Source organism: Paralichthys olivaceus, chromosome 20 (assembly GCF_024713975.1).
Source record: "Paralichthys olivaceus isolate ysfri-2021 chromosome 20, ASM2471397v2, whole genome shotgun sequence".
Lineage (NCBI taxonomy): Eukaryota > Metazoa > Chordata > Actinopteri > Pleuronectiformes > Paralichthyidae > Paralichthys > Paralichthys olivaceus.
Genome location: NC_091112.1, coordinates 20,001 through 36,965, shown reverse-complemented (window position 1 = coordinate 36,965; position 16,965 = coordinate 20,001). Strand labels below are relative to the sequence as shown.

Below are 16,965 nucleotides of genomic sequence, written 5' to 3'. Positions count from 1 at the left end.
ATTTAAAAAAGTACATGATAAAAATCTCGGGGCACATGAGTGTTAGATTTAGTTAAAGTCTCAAGTGAAGAGAAATGTTTGAAGTTTTCTTTTAAAGATACTTACTGAACAAACTATTTTGATTTCTGGTCTGTTCCACAACTTGTAGTTTAAAAAGCTGCATCGGAGATTTTCTTTGGGCTGTTGTTGGAACCTCTAGATTTGCTGCAGATGTTCTCCGTGTTCTAGAGGGAACATAGTTCACTAAAAAGACTGCTGTGACTGTTGAAGTTAAAAAACATAAATGTGACTCAGAGAACAAAAAAGAAAGAGAAAATCTTTATTGATCACAGGCTTCAATAAACAAACACTGATGAGTCTGTGCTCATGTTTAAATAGTTCAGATATAAAAATACGAATGTCTCTTGGTCCACATTCATTCATATGAAAACTTTGATTTATTTAAATGTCAAACATCTTTCAAAATGTTAGAGAGCAGAAACAATGAGATGTTAAGTTTTCAGGTCCAAGTTTCAATAAAAGGCTTTTATTTTGAAAAGCAGGATATAACACAGTACACTGTAAAAAATGTTTTTACAGTGTACTGATGTTTAATAAATATATGAGTCATCGGATCACTATGGCCGTCTGAAATGACATAATAGTCACGATATATTTTCTAACCACTAACAGATCCTGAGTGAAACTCAAAAGTTGGAGGAGACATTTTCTGGAACTTCTCATGTCACGTGATGAAAAAGTTTGTCACGGTCGAAGCCTCAGCTCTGCTGAGTCTTCGCTCCCGCGTGTGTGCGGATGTGTCGTTTGTAGTTGGAGTTGTCGCTGAACCTGCGGCCACACTCGTCGCAGCAGTACGGCTTCTCGCCCGTGTGGATCCTCAGGTGCTTCTGGTAACCGTCGAACCGCGTGAGCCTCTTCCCGCAAATGTCACACGTGTACGACTTGTCCACTTTGCTCTGCACTTTGCGGTGCACCTGCACGTGTTTAGCCCAGTGACCGCGCTGAGCGAACGCACGGCCACAAATGGTGCAGATGTACGAGTCCACGACCTCGGACAGCGGAGTGTCCAGGTCCGGCTGAACCGAGCTCAGATCTTCGTCCTCGACTGACGTCCCCGGCCGAGGGTCCTCCTCCTCCAGTCTCCCGACCATTGACGGAGTCGTGCGGCTGCTGACCTCCTCCTCGGTTCCGTCGCTCTGGAACAACTTCGCGTCATTCTGCTCCATCGTCTGCTGCGTCTCCTCCTGTTGAGTCGACCACGACTCCTCGTCCTCCTCTTTGATTTGAGGAGACTTCATCTCGTTCAGGTCGACACTGAAGCTCCAGTCCTGCTGCTCACAAAGAGCTGAGGAGAAGGAGGTGGATTTACAGTCAGTTTTCAACATGAAACTAGTAAAAACAAGTCATTGATGTCCCCCACGATAAATATCGTCCCGGAGTCTGAGCACCGAGCAACGGAGACTCCGGGACCCGGTGCTCAGAGCCGGGCAAGGACCGACGGAACCGGAGCGTCTGGAGGGAAACATCCGCTCACCTCCGCCGCTGAGCTGCACCGACACCCGCGGCTTCCTGCTGAGATCCAGCAGCCTCCTCTGACGGTCGATCTCCAGCTTGGAGCGTGAGATCTCCTCCTCGTACTCGGCGATGGTTCTCCCAAACACACCGAAGATTTCCTCCGCGGCCGCGCTGAGTCGCTGCGTGATGAGCAGCTGCAACATCTGGATCTTCGACATGTTTACGTCTCACACTTCCGGGTTCATGTCCCTACGCATGCTCAGTGTGCAGCTGGGACACGTCACTGCCTCCTGCTGGAGAAGCGGAGCTGCTACATCAACATGTGCTTGACTCTTCTATAAATGTTAAGAGCTGTTTTCATGTGAATGTGTCATTGATAAGAAATGTTAAGCTGCATCAGTGACAGACTTTTATTCAGAGAGTTTTCATATTTTTCTTCATTGTTAAAGGTACAGTGTGTACCGCCCCCTTACAAACATGAAAAAAAACCTGTGGCAGCCTCAGTTTTCATAAAAACTCAAAAGGTGTTTAGTTTGTCCAGTCTGGACTAATGTAAAAAACATGGCTGCCTCCATAGAGAGGACCCCCCCCTCCATGTAAATATAAAGTATTTAAATATAAAGGGTATTTTCTGGGGTAAAGAAAACTTCAATTCGTACAATTTAGATGAAACAAACTCGTGAAAACATGAGGATTATTCTACATTAAATTTCTTCCAATAGATCCCTTTCACCTAAATCTTACACACTACCTACTACCACAGTTCTTTTTCATGTTTGCAAGGAGAGGGTGAGGTGAGGGCTGTTCAGCTGCAACATGCAATTTCAACACTAGATATGACTAAATTCTACACACTGTACCTTTAAATAGACACAATGTTGACTCTTCAAATTAAATTTCTAACATCATTTTTGTGCATTGTAAGTCTTCAATCCTTTTCTCCATGTTTGCTTTGGTCAGCTCCTCCATGTTCAGAGTTAGGACACCTGTCACATATCACGGTTTATGTAGGGCTGAGGCCTCTCCTCTGACACGGGTGTTTCTGGAAGCAGGATAGCTGACTGAAGCGTCGGCCGCAGACAGAGCACCAGTGCGGCCGCTCCCCGATGTGCGTCCGCAGGTGTACTGTCAGGTTTCCCTTCTCCACAAAGCTGCGGTCGCAGTACGAGCAGCTGAATGGCTTCTCGCCTGTGTGGCTGCGGATGTGGCGCACTAGCGCCGTCCTCCTACCAAAGCTATTCCCGCAGACAGTGCAACCGAACGGCCTCTCGCCAGAGTGGATCCTCATGTGCGTCCTGAGGTTCCCACGCTGCGTGAAGGTTTGTCTGCAGACATTGCAGCGAAATGATGTGTCTCTGTGGGCCCGCAGGTGGGGCTTCAGGTTCTCTGGGCGCTCCAGATGTTTCCCACACAAGCCGCAATCTCTAGGGTGGGCCACAGTGTGCGTGTCCACGTAACCCCTCCTCTCGAACGCCTCCCCGCAAACTTTACAGCTGAACAGCGGTGGGAGTGAAGCTTCGTCCTGCTGCTGTGGTGACCTTTGACCTGTTGTGTCCTCTGGTCTCGAGTGGTCTCCGCTGTCATCTGTGTCAGAGTCTGAGGCCGCGGCTCCGTCACCACTTCCTCCGTCATCAGCTTCACATTTAATGAGAGGGCCAGAGGTCCTGGGGGCTGAAGTCCCGGGACCCAGAACCTCAGCACTGTCAGCCTGAACCATCTGTTCCAGCTCAGGACACACTTTGATCCAGGAGGGGGCGCACTGAGGGTCTAAGGAGCAGAAGAATCAATCAATCAGAGGATTCATCATGGAACCAGGAAGTGACGTCAGCAGATTTCTGACATTGAAACTTCTCAGGTGTTCACTCTCAGTGCACGTGCTGTGGATCAATACATCGATCACTGAATTAGGTCCATGGTCAGTTACCATGGTAGCAGCATTAGCTGATCTAAACCAGCACGAAATATACCAGTAACAATAAGAATAATAACGGTCGGTTCTTTGACCCGGGTTAAGTCCTTACCTGCTGCCCGGATCCATGCGCCCTCTTCGGACTTCAGTCCGTCCAGCTGCTGCTACTGGCGGTCGAGCTGCTCCCGGTAGCGGGAAACGGTTCTACCGAACACCGCCAGGATGTCTTCCACCGCCGCCGTGAGCCGCTGGTTCACGAACATCCGCAGAGTCTCCATCTCCGACAGCCCCGCGGCTCCGGGATCCCGGGGCGGAGAGCAGTGGGTCGGTGTGAAGGTGATCTGGTCCCCGGACATGTTTCCATCCAGAGTGTAAATAAGTCCCACAGTGAAAGAGACCGACAGGAAACAGTGGCTGCTCATCAAAGGTTCCGTCAGGAGTGATTTTAATCAAACTGTTGATTTAAAGTCAAAAGTTCAATTAAGTTGATTTAATGAGGAAAAGTGACATATTTACAAATTTTACTAAAGTGAGTGAAACCACTCCCTGACTTGTCCACATGATGGCAGCAGCGTCTCAGTTTTTATTTGAAAGAATCAACGTAAGAAAAACATGAGACCAATATAAGATATAAAATCATATATAACAAAATAATAACAAATATAACCATATAATACCGTGTATAACAATGTGATGTTAAATAGTCATCTGTGTGTGTGTGTCAATGTATAGTGTGTTACTGGTTGTATGTATTGTGTAATGTGTGTGTTACTGGGTGTGTGTGTGAGAGAATGTATAGTGTGTTACTGGGTGTGTGTGTTACTGGGTGTGTGTGTTACTGGGTGTGTCCCGGTGAATCAGGTTCTCCTTCCTTGTCTTTTCTTCTCTGCCTCTGTTGGAACATTGACTCGTTCACATGGATCCTTTCAGCTTCAAAACGTTTTTTCTCTTTGTCTGCTTGATTGGTGAGAACATTATTATTATTATAATATTGATGCTTTATCATTATTTAATCTGTTGACATTTAAAGGTTGTGTGTGTATATATATATATATATATATATATATATATATATATATAGTTCTCTGCAGTTGTCTTTCACTGTGTGTGTCTCTGTGTGCCTGTCTGTAACTTTGTATCTCTTGTCTCTTGTGTCTGTGTGTGTGCAGGCTGTGGCTCAGCTGAGGACATCCTCCCGCACGGCCCAGTGGACGCGGTGCTGTCTCGGGAGATCGTCCTGACAACGCTGCTTAACAATCCGGAGTATGCTTTTATCATCTGGAACTTTAACAATGGAGAGGAGCAGATTCACGTGGCCACCATGGGAAAAGCAGGGTTGACGGTGAACAAACCTTACGAAAATCGCGTGACCATAAATGCGACCAACGGCTTCCTGACCCTAAAGTCTCTGACGTTAATGGACAGCGGAGACTATAGCATCACCATTGTGGACCTTAAAGGAATCACGAAAACAGGCGAGATCCAACTGCAAGTCCTGAGTGAGTCACTTGATTTTATGTAAACTGTTTCTTCAATTCCATCTACGATGAGTCGAAAAAAATGCACCAAGTGTTCAGCTCCGTCACGTCACAGTCAGTCAGACAATCCAGTCTAGATGACTCTAAACAAGTTTCTCAGCATCATTCTGAGACAGAATGTTCCTAATTAATATTGTGCAGGTGAATGAAAGCTGTCCTAGAGACTTGTTTTATATGTTGGTCAAATGTCCTGGTCGAACATAACTCAAGGTTCCTCACAATGGAGCTGGAGGACAAACTGACACCAAGGTGACTCTCTGTTCAGACAGTGATTCTCTGAGATGTTTAGGGTCAATTACAATGACCTCAGTTTTGTCTGAATTTAGAAGTAGTTCTGGAAGTTCTGGCTCATCCAGGCCTTGATGTTCTTGAGACGTTCCTGAAGCTTTCTCTAGGATTTCAGAAAGGAAGGTTTGATATGGGTCTGTAATGAGCTCAGACCTCTGGATCAGGTGTAGGTTTTTTTAGCAGAGATTTAAATACAGCCACTTTAAAAGCTTGTGGTACGTAGCTGGTTAACAAAGATGTGTTAATCTGATTTAATATGGAACTGTCAATCAGGGGGAAAACTTCCTTAAAAAGTCCAGTTGGGACAGAGTCTAAAAGACAAGTTGGTTTAGAGGATGAGACTAGTGACGTCAGTAACGATACATAGTTATGTATTGTGAGTTATGCTGCCACTTAGCCGCACCACTATTTCACCAAAGAGGCATACAGGCTGGCACTGGTATCAGCAACATAGCTACAACCAATAAAATTGAAAATGGGTGTGTTAGATTTACAGTGTGTGTATGATCAAGTATTGACAATGGTCAATAACACTGGTGGTACAGAGGCGGTGGGGGCCCTCAAATCAAAATCTGCTTAGGGCCCCATACAGGCTAGGACCGGCTCTATGTATGGCTTCAAGCTCATCTGGAGGTAATAAAACATGGACATATACTCTAAAGAAGGATGTTTTTCATATCCTTACAATACAACAGGTACAACACTTTAAATATATTTCTTCTGTATATTGATATCAGTACACACATATATAATGAGGTTTATAAACAATTCAGATACTAAAAGAAAATAAGTAGAAAACCATAAAGAAGTTGTTATTAACGTATAAATTGTAAAATGTAGTTTTTGTTGAGCTAGCCACAGTGAACACGTAGATGCAGTCTGTGGTACTGTGAGTACTTCTCTGAGGAGAATCTAGATCTTTCAGAAACTCCTCAGAGGATCTTGTGGGTCTCTGAAGACCCTGGTCCTCCTCAGAGACTTGAACGATCCACACCAGCTCCACGATAACAACATGATGTCATGGTTCAAAGGAAGGGACTGGTCAGTGGGTGGAGCTTTTATACTGTTTGATCTCTTATCTCCAACTTAACCTGGAGCAGGTCAGCTGATCAGCATGTTACCATGGTGATTTATCCGATAACAAGGGAACGAGCTTCATGGGACTGAAAACTCTGAATTAAACCTGAAGTTAACCTGAATTAAACCTGAAGTTAACTTGAATTAAACCTGAAGTTAACTTGAATTAAACCTGAAGTTAACCTGAATTAAACTTGAAGTTAACTTGAATTAAACCTGAAGTTAACTTGAATTAAACCTGAAGTTAACCTGAATTAAACTTGAAGTTAACTTGAATTAAACCTGAAGTTAACTTGAATTAAACCTGAAGTTAACTTGAATTAAACCTGAAGTTAACCTGAATTAAACTTGAAGTTAACCTGAATTAAACTTGAAGTTAACCTGAATTAAACCTAATAGCCACAAATCCTGCTTTGTAGATCAGAGCTCTGCAGCATCACTGTGATAAAAACAATAACAAAACTGTGATACTGTAACAGTGAACCTCTAAGGGTGTGGCTCTTCACTGTACTGACTGTGTGTGTATGTGTGTGTATATATATGTGTGTGTGAGTGTGGGTGTGTTAATTGTGACAAAAATGTGCAGAATGCATTGACTGAGCTCACAGACAAGATTTTACATGTTACAGCACAAAACACAGAATTCAGCTCACACATGAACCCCCTCAACACACACACACACACACACACCTTGGCCTAATTCTTCTGCAGTAAATCCTCATGTTTGTTCAAGTTGACAGTCGTGGCCATGGGCTCCGTGTTTCCTTCCTTCTTCTTCTCTGTGATGCCTCAAGGACGTTTCGTCACATTAATTCTGACTAGAACAGATCAGATTCAGGAGGTGAAGGTTACTGATCTAATGTGCTGCTTGATTTGAGGACTCAATGACATGTTAGAAGGTCAAAGGTCATCATCATTTGCGGCTACTGTCCGTTATTTCACGTCGTAACACAGGAGGAATCAATCAATCAATTATTAAATAACATTTTATTTGTATACCTGCCACCTCGATCATGGTCAACCACCACTATCCACAATCAGCTGACAACACGAGTAGGAGAAAACAGATATTCAGCAGGTTCACTGTGTTCAGATGTCATGTTTCTGATGAAACTGTGATGAAGAGGAAACACTTTTCTGTCAGAACTGGTTACCACTCCTTCACCTTTTCACTAACAAGCAGGACGGGGCTGCAGTGAGACGCAAAACAAGTCCAGCAGGTCTCCGTCTTTTCCTCTGTCTTCACTCTCTCCATTCAGCTGATCTCACAGATTCAGCTTCACGTCGACTCTGGATTCACTGCTCAGGTTACAAGTCCTCACCAACAACATCCAACTCACCGTTTTAATGTTGATGGAAAAATCCTGAATCATTCACACCTGAAACTATCAATTCAGTTTAAAAAAGTGAAAAAGAATAAATGATTAACAGTTATTGACACATTTATTTATAAACAGATATTTTCTGTCGTCGTCCTGATAACTCGTCAGGTCATGATTCCGACAGAGATAAACAGAGAGTTGTCAGAGACCAGATGTTCTAACAGAAACTCAAACTGACCGACCTCACAATCTGTTGGCTAATTAAACAATCAATCAATTGCATTTTATTAGTATAGTCTCATATTCACAAATCCCAATTTGTCTCATCGATGATGAAGCAATCGTCATGATCCACTGACACTGTTGGGGATTCACCGTCGTAATCTACCATCAGCTGCCACCTTGATCATCAACCTGTTAGTTAATTCATCTGTTAGTAACTCAACCTGTTCATTAATTAACCTGTTCATTAATCAAACTGTTAATTAATTAACCAGTTAGTAAATTAACCTGTTAGTTAATGAACCTGTGGTCTGTCTCTGCAGAGCCGGTGTCTGACGTCATCATTAAGTCAAACTTGCCCGAGGCCGTCGAACACAACAGCACTGTAGTCCTCACCTGCTCGGCTCAGGGCTCCTTCCTCAGCTTTACCTGGATCAATGGCTCCACCCCCATCGTCGCTGATAGCAAACGACTCACGCTTAAAAACGTCAGTTTTTTTAACATCTCATCTTTTTATGTATTTACTGTAAAAACTGGACTTGTTTGTTTCACTTTACAGTAACATGGATGTGTGATCATAGACATTTGTGGTGACTGATGCCTTCTTTACATTGATGATGTCACAGGAGGAGACGACCAGCACGCTGACCATTGCAGGTGTTCTCAGGTCGGATCTGATTGGTCCAATCTTCTGCACTGCTGCTAACAAACTGGAGACAGAGAAAAGCCCCGCCTTCAACCTTACAGTCCACTGTGAGTACAGCACCACTGCACCATGACTCCTCCCACACAGGAAGTGACACACCAGCCTGTACCTGTTTAGCATTAGGCAGCATTAGCCGCCATGACTCAGCAAACAATATTCACCTACAGATCACACACCTGATGTTTAGGTCATGTGATGTTGTGGTCCTGTGATGTTGCGGTTATGTGAAAAGAGGAGCTTCAGTGATGGACAATCTGAGGAACAACTCTAATTAAAATGATCAACATGACTATGAGTGTGTCACGGTGACTCATTCACATCCCACCAGGCCCTGGTTCAGTCTCTGGGTCAGGTTTCTGAAGCCCTCAGGTGAGAGTAATGAGCTTCGTCTTGTTTCCAGGTGACTCATGGCGTTAAGATGGTGGCGTGTGTTTACAGGACGCTCCCCCTCCACTAAAACCACAGTGTATAAACAGCAGCTCTTTCCTCATGACTAAGCTCAGAGTGAAACCACACGACCGCTGCTTCAACTGTTACTGATTAATCTGCTTCAACAATCAACTCACTGTATTAAGGATGAATATAAATGTTTCAATTATGAGTAAAATAAAAATTATATAAAACAATCATTTTTATATGCAGTCACTGATGGCCTTCATATACAGTTTTTATATATATATACACTTATTGTCTGTATATGCTGTTTGTCCACAGATGGTCCAGACAATGTGATCATCTCTCCTGCCACACCGCCTCAGTTCATCAGGGCGGGCTCTAACTTCAGTCTGGCGTGCTCTGCCCTCTCGTCTCCACCTGCCACCTTCAGCTGGTTCCAGAACCAAAAGGCGCTGGAGGTTTCGGGACCCGTTCTCTCTCTGGAGGCGATTGAAAAGCTGGGCTCAGTGAAGAAGGATAACTACACCTGCAGGGCACAGAATTCCAAGACCCAGCGCAGTGTCCCGTCTCCCGCTGTGTCCTTTGCTGTGATGAGTGAGTGACGCCTGCCACCAAGCTTTTTGAGAAATACTCAGACGGCATGTTCAAAAAGGGTCAGATTATTAAACATCAGAAAATTATCACTATGACAGAAAGTTAAATTAAATTGAATTGGTCTGAGGTTTTCACACCAAAACATATAATTTATCATATAAACAATTTATTTATATTCATATATTTATGTATTTTTTGACTTAAATTCTTACCAGATAAATAATTTACATGTGTGAGTATAAATATAAACAGAACAATTGTTTACATGTGTAAATATAATCATAAATAGATCAATAGTTTATATGTGTATATATATATATAATTAACAAACAGATAGTTAAGTTAACTGACTCTGACTTTGTTTTAAATGATAATACCAGTTCACCACACAGACATGTACAACTGAAACTAACACTGACTGAAACCTCTTCCTCCCTTGAGGCACGACACTGTTAAGTTTCTGTGTTATCTCGTCGTAGAGAGTGGGGGAGGGGAAGAGTTTGTATGAAATAGAAAGTCTTTCGACATTCAGTAATTTCCTGGAGGATTTTCAAATGTTTCGTGTCTCCAAAATCTGTACCACCTTAGCTGAAAGGTTCTGTAGGTTAATAAACCAAAATAATTGATAAAAGTACTGAAACTTTTCGAAATTAAATAAATAAAAAAACCTGACTTAACCAATAGCATATAATACACATTGGTCCTGGAGATTCTAAAGTTTTGTAACAACAATGTCCTGTTTGGGGCTGTTTCTAGGTGTTTTATCTTAATTCAGTTTTATTTTCCCACTCTGTTCACAGAGGCCATCTCTGGCACTAAAATCACCGGTCCGACCGGGACACTCATCGCTGGCAACAGCACAGCCAACCTGAGCTGCCAGGCAATGGCCGGCACTGTGAAGACCACGACCTGGCTGAAAGACGGCAAACCTGTGTCCACCAGCTCCCGCCTGGTGTTCGCAGCTGACATGAGCTCCATGATGATCAACCTGCTGCAGAAAGAGGACAGCGGACAGTACACGTGTCAGCTCACCAACGCTGTCAACACTGACCAAGCCTCGTTCAAGGTGGAGGTCAACTGTGAGTAAAAAGCCTTAACCCCTAACCCAACAACAGGAACATGTGAGGAACATTCAGGTGAGGGGTGGAGCCTGTAGAGCAGCAGGATGCGGGACATGACGTCTAAACTCTGCTGTGGAAAGATCAGTGTTGTTGTTTACAGCTCGTCCACACGGCATCGGCCCTCATCACCAAAACATCTGGAATCTCCTCGTCTTTCCAAGTGGACGTCTTTGTCTTCTACGTGTTTGGCTCCTCTTCTTCATCCTGAGACATTTGTGTTCTTCAGTTTCATGTTCGTCACGTGTTAGAAACCTCAGAGATACGTTTCCATGTTCATGTTTGAAAACAGATTAACAGACCTGTGATCAGATCAGATAAGTGTTCTATAAAGAGAAAAACAACTTTTCTTTTAAACTTTTCTTAAGCTGCAGATTTATCAACATGATCTAGAAATAATTTCCTGAACATCCTCTGAACCACATGACTAAAATCTCCTAATACAAGATTCTGATGAGGTTTTTAAATTTATGATTACTAAAGCTTAATTTATGAACTCGTTTTACTCTTTTCTCCAGCTTGCTGCCTTTATGCTAAGCTAAGCTAACAACATACAAACAGTAATTCACAGTGATGTAATATTTTTTTAAAGCCATACAACATAGCAATGTCTTTATTTGCTCCATGTCCAGATGGTCCTGAACCAGCGATGGTGAAAGGCGAAGAGGCTGTGGAGGTGAAAGACACTGTTACTCTCACTTGCTCTGCAATGTCCTACCCAACTGCCAACTTCACCTGGAAGTTTAATGGCACAGCGACCGAAGTGAAAACTGCACAGTACATCATCGGGGAGGCCTCATACAAGAACACTGGAACGTACACATGTGAGGCACACAATGCTGTCACCGGGAAGACCGTCACATATAGCCACAAGCTGTCCGTCAAAGGTGAGAGCTCTTTAGGAATGCAGCAACGCACGTCTTTATTTTAGATTTAACATAAAAGAACCATTTGTCTTGTATCTAATCCTCTGTCTGTATTGTTGTTGTAGAGGAGGGAGCGTTGGATGAAGGTCTCTCAGATGGCGCCATCGCTGGAATCATCATCGGCGTCCTTGTCGGTCTTGCTGCCGCGATTGGATTGATCATATACTGTCGACAGAAAGTTCCGTAAGTAATCTGATACTCTGATACTCTGATACTGGACCGTGTGTCCATTTACTTTTGGCTCAGATGATAAAGTTGGTCTTTTCGTGTTTTTATTAGTCTGAACAATCTTTACTTTGCTTTGTGTGTGTGTGTTTCTCAGTCACTTCATGACCTTTCTTTCTTTCCTTATGCTTGGTAATCTGTGTTAAGCTAATATAAACACACACACACACACACACACACACACACTCATGCACACACTAATTCCTGGATTTTGATTGGCTGTTGTGTCTCTGCGGTTCAGGTCATATCTCTGTTTGTCAGTGTAGGAATGTGAACATGTTAGTCTGTTTGAAATCCGAGGTTAATGTTTTAAAGAACATAAAATGGATTTTGACGTTGGAGTTTTTTCTTAGCAGTCCCATTCAGATGTTAACATTAGTCTCTGTTTAAGAGATTGTGTTGTTTCATAAAAACATTGTGAGGGTGTCAGTTTGTTAGTCAGAGGTGGTGTTCAGCTGCAGAGGGCCTCTCTCGGGCCCTGGGGCCTCTCTCGGGCCCTGGGGCCTCTTTCGGGCCCTGGGGCCTCAGACAGACTTGTCTGTTTTATTTTTCACACCATGATCTGGAGTTTGAATGAAATTGAAAAACAAACTTCCAGTTTAGAGTCTCGTTTAAAGTTTCTGTTGCTATGACGACGTCAGACTCATCGTCACAGATCAGGAGTCGTGTGTGTGTTTACTTTTGTCTTTGTGTGTTTTTATTCATCTAGACGATGCTTCACATTTTTATACTTTTCTTTAATTTATTGCTGTTTGGAAACGCTGCTGAGCTTGTTTCGGTTTTAAACCTCATCACTGTTGCTATGGTTACACCTGGTGTTCTCCAGCCTCTGAATTAGAGACTTGTGTAAACTGGTCTCATTTTAGTTTGAAAACTCTGGTTTTGTGTTTTAGTCTGAACAGAAACTGAGACTTTAGTGTGACGACGCCTGGTCATGTGATGTGTGTGTTCAAGTGGATATTTAGTTTCCTGATCAAATCAGGAGCAAACATGAACTTCAAACACAATCTGAAGGTGTTTTTTCAAAAAATAAATATTCTCCTGAACCGGTTTAACTCAGGTACAATAACACGAACACACACACACACACACACACACACACACACACACACACACACACACACACACACACACACACACACCTCCCCCAGTTGTTCATGGCCTTCAGTCTCTGGTATTTTGAAAACAGTCTGATTGCGCGTGTGTGTGTGTGTGTGTGTGTGTGTGTGTGTGTGTGTGTTGGGTTTTAAAAGTCTCACATTGAATTCACTGATATTTACTGACTATGTCTGCGTTTGTTTTGTAGTTGGATGAATGGACTCTTATTTTGAAATAATAGTTGAATGCTGGGAAATGTTTGAGTGATGTCATTGGTGTTTGATTGGTTCATGTGAAACTGATCGATCATCAATCAATCATCAAACCCCAGAATGATGAACATCCTGCTCTCCAGGCTGTGTCAGGAAACAACTCGTTAGTAGATATGTTCACTAACGTCCTCAGATTTTATTTTGTTGATGATCATGAAATCTATAAATCAGCTGATAAATGTTTTCAGCTGATTTATAGATACATTTGCTAACTTTTACGAAACATTAAACCAGGGTTAGTAGAGTTAGATATTATGAATGATTTTTAAATGTTGTATTATAGAGATAGATTATATAAATGATTAATAAATGGTATAGATTTAGATTTTACAAATGTTATTATACATTGAGATTGTAATGGGGTTAGGGTTAGGTTTAAAATGATTTTTAAATGTTGTATTAGAGAGTTAGATTATATAAATTAGTAATTGTATAAATGGTTTATAAATGTTTTAAGAATGGAGTTAGAATTTGTAAATTAATAAATGTTGTTTTCATACATTTAAAGTTAAATGTGTTCTTTGGCGTTTTTCTCATGAGGGCGCGGCCTGACTTTCAGAGAATTGCAGGAATGACACTGTCGTGTCTGTACTCGTCTTCTTCAGCTCACGTTTCTGTCGCTCCACACTACGTTTTCTTCTTCTTCTCATTTTGTAAGTGTGGTTTTCTCTGATTTAGAAGCAGAAGTGGAATCTTTTCAACCCTGTGACAGATTGATGTCTTCACATTTTGTTCTGTATTTATCTGCTTCATTGTCACAGTTTGTTTCTGCAGCTGCAGATAATGTGTCATCAGCTGATTATTTGCTCTTTGATAAGTCATTTGTCATCAGTCTCATGGTGCCTGCTTTATTTTTCAGGGTTGAATCTCCGTATTAAAGATGCAGATGCAGGCTGAAGGTAAGACTCTCTCACACGTCATGTGTCTGTGAGGATCTGATACGATGATAATGAAGATGATGATGAAGGGTTAAAGTTAAAGACACTACAAACAGAAAACAATCAGCTACTGATAATTTATCATATAAATACCAGTTTAATCTAAAGACGTAACAATATTTGTGTTTCATCACAAAATAAAGAAGATTTGTTATTGTACATTTATGAATCTTCATGGTAGAATTTCTCACACAGGTCAAAAGTTACAACTTTAAAATGTATTAATTTTTTTTTTTAACAATACATTTGTTTTTTAAAAATCATGATTTAAAAAACAATCTCCCAGCAGTAATATGTTACGTTATGCTACATTTTGTATTGGTATGTTACTTTACCTCACATTACTTTAAGTTTTGTTACTTTATTTCATGTTATGGTACGTGACTTTACATCACATTCTATTACATAATTTCTTACTTTGATTTACGTTAATTTACATTACGTGTCATTATGTAAATTTTATCTTAGTCATCTTCTTTTTCTTCTTCCACTTTGGTGGAAGTTTAGTGTTGAAGAGCCAAGTTTGAAGAGTGTTTTTATACTATCTTCTTTATTTCTGAATGTATGATCATTGTGTGTAGTATTTACATACTGGTTACAAACTGATAGTGTAGTTTTTCTGTGTATTCTCCGTGTGTCATCGTGTCAGGCTGGTGCCTCAGCTCAGCTACCCGGTGGAGCAGGTGCTGTTGGCTGTGGGAGAGCAGATCAGACACACATCTCTTATTCTTCCGGCATGAATAAAGCTCTGGTGGTTTTCTTCAAAGATCAGAACTGTGGCTCAGCTCATCGAATGCGGGTTAACCGTAGAGGATGAGTCCCTTCAGGTTTCCCCGCTGGCCGTGCCCTCTACCCAGATCACCGTGTCCTCTGTCCATCCATTCATTATCAATGAAGCTTTGGAGCGAGAGCTGAGGCGCTTTGGGAAGTTTGCAAGTGTTTTCTGCTTGGTTGGTCTGGGATGTAAAGACATGAAGCTGAAACATTTCCAGTCTCTGCGGAGGCAAGTCTTTATGTTTCTGGACTCTCTGTCTCAAACACCGGACGCGTCCTTTCCTGTTCGACATGAGGAATAGTTTTATGTAGCGTACGTGACCTCTGGAAGCATAAAGTGTTTTCAATGTGGACACATGGGTCACAAAAGAGTTGTGTGTCCGTATGGACAGTGTGTTGTGGGACACACTAGGCTCACTTCTGTGGGGGCTGAGGTGCAGCCGAGTACTGTTCGAGATAAAATACGAGCATTGTTGGCCAGAAACTGTGTTAAGGGAGGAGAAGTGGTGGTTAAAATGAGCAGAGAGCAGGTGTATGCTGGTACAGCAGGACAAGTGAAGGCTTATATACTGCAGGTGAAGGTTGTTAACATGGAGCAGACAGTGTCACTCAAAGTACAGAATTATATTCTCTGAAAGAGGTAAATGATTTCCTCCATGATTCATACTTCCCTAATGTTCAGAAGTCCATTCAGACAGTGAGCCCCCTGCAGGAGGTTGTAGGGACAGAACTCCTGGAAGAGACTGGCTAAGGAAACTTTTGACTGCTGTGAGGAAAGGTCTAAAATGTGCAAAACAAACTAAGAAAATGTGTAAATAGGGTTAGGGTTAGGGTTAGGGTTAACCATGATCATACAACACTGGGTGTCTACCTGACTGTGGTTTTACCCTGAGGTCCTTCCTCTCCACAAATAACATGGGGGGTTTCAGGGCTGTGCTCTCTCTGATGTGTCTGTGTATGGAATCACTGATTCATTATACGTTTACATGGAAATATTTATTTAGGTTGTGTTATTAATGAATAAAATGTTAATGAATAAAGTTGTTTGAAAGACAAAGTCTCCTCCCTCTTTGTTTACTTTTATATTTTCAAGTCAGTAACATTTTCTTCTTCTTTCAGATTCGGCCACAAACATCTGATCATTTTGTTTCCCATGATCCACCTGTGCAGCTGGGAGGCGTGTCCTCATAGACCCAGCCGGTTTCCTGTGAAGTTCCCGTCAAACCAGTTTTCCCATCACCCTCCTCTTACCCTCTGTTGTCGACAGTAAAAACTTGACCTTTTATTTTAATGTTTTGTTAAAACTCAGTCGATGATTCTGTGTTTGAATCTTCACTGTTAATTATATGTTTTTTACCTTCACCTTCATCACAAATATCACTCGATCATCACCCCTCCCCCACCTTGTCTGGTTCAGCGCCTCCTTCAGGAAACTGAAACACAGACAGAGACGTTCCCTTTGGCGCACACACAAACACAGGCACGCATGCACCCACACACACACACTGTCAGGCCACACACAGACATTCTGTGGTTTGATTTATCACTATCACTGATCTCTAGTTTTCTAACTCACTCCTTCGTTCCAAACTTGTCAACAATTTAGTTTTTTCAAAACAAACCAACCTTTATGAACACATCATTCTTGTCTCCTCTTGTTCATAAACATCTCATGAAAAAAACATTGGCATCAAATATATTCAGACCGTGGCATCAATAATTAATAATGATAAACAAGATATCCTAATACGAGATAATAACCAATGATAATGAAAATTTTTTTTTGATTAAAAAAGACTATGACATAAAAATATCATGACAAAAACAGATAAATAATAATAAACTGATATTTACTGATGAAATTATGTAAAAGATTCATAATTAATAATATCATACAATTAATTTTGAAATGTCAGTTATGTCATTAATATTATTATTTAAAACAAAAACGTTTTTGAAAATAAATATATAACAATATTATCATGAAAATATTTCACTCGACTTCTGAGCAGAAAGAACATTTTTGAAGTTCATATTATCATGATAA

The 16,965-nt window shown here is 41.7% G+C and overlaps 2 protein-coding genes across 2 annotated transcripts in view; one reads left to right on the top strand and one right to left on the bottom strand.

The window, feature by feature from the left end:
- Positions 1-305: 305 nt before the first annotated feature.
- LOC109645933 (zinc finger protein 771-like) lies at positions 306-3,997 on the bottom strand. Its single transcript, XM_020111616.2, has 3 exons — positions 3,537-3,997; positions 1,535-3,282; positions 306-1,345 (listed from the first exon to the last, which is right to left on the bottom strand). The coding sequence occupies exons 2-3, from the start codon at positions 1,731-1,733 to the stop codon at positions 759-761; spliced, it is 786 nt and encodes a 261-aa protein (XP_019967175.2). The 5' UTR covers positions 1,734-3,282; positions 3,537-3,997; the 3' UTR covers positions 306-758.
- Positions 3,998-4,200: 203 nt separating this feature from the next.
- Positions 4,201-16,965, top strand: part of LOC109632350 (carcinoembryonic antigen-related cell adhesion molecule 5) — a 13,795-nt gene continuing 1,030 nt past the window's right edge. Inside the window, exons 1-10 of the mRNA XM_069516526.1 lie at positions 4,201-4,389; positions 4,594-4,923; positions 8,195-8,358; positions 8,498-8,624; positions 9,292-9,567; positions 10,368-10,646; positions 11,318-11,572; positions 11,677-11,794; positions 14,066-14,105; positions 16,038-16,965. The exon at positions 16,038-16,965 is cut by the window's right edge and continues 1,030 nt beyond it. Coding sequence (XP_069372627.1) covers positions 4,341-4,389; positions 4,594-4,923; positions 8,195-8,358; positions 8,498-8,624; positions 9,292-9,567; positions 10,368-10,646; positions 11,318-11,572; positions 11,677-11,794; positions 14,066-14,084 — 1,617 coding nt within the window. The 5' untranslated portion in view covers positions 4,201-4,340 and the 3' untranslated portion in view covers positions 14,085-14,105; positions 16,038-16,965. The remainder of the gene's footprint in view (positions 4,390-4,593; positions 4,924-8,194; positions 8,359-8,497; positions 8,625-9,291; positions 9,568-10,367; positions 10,647-11,317; positions 11,573-11,676; positions 11,795-14,065; positions 14,106-16,037) is intronic.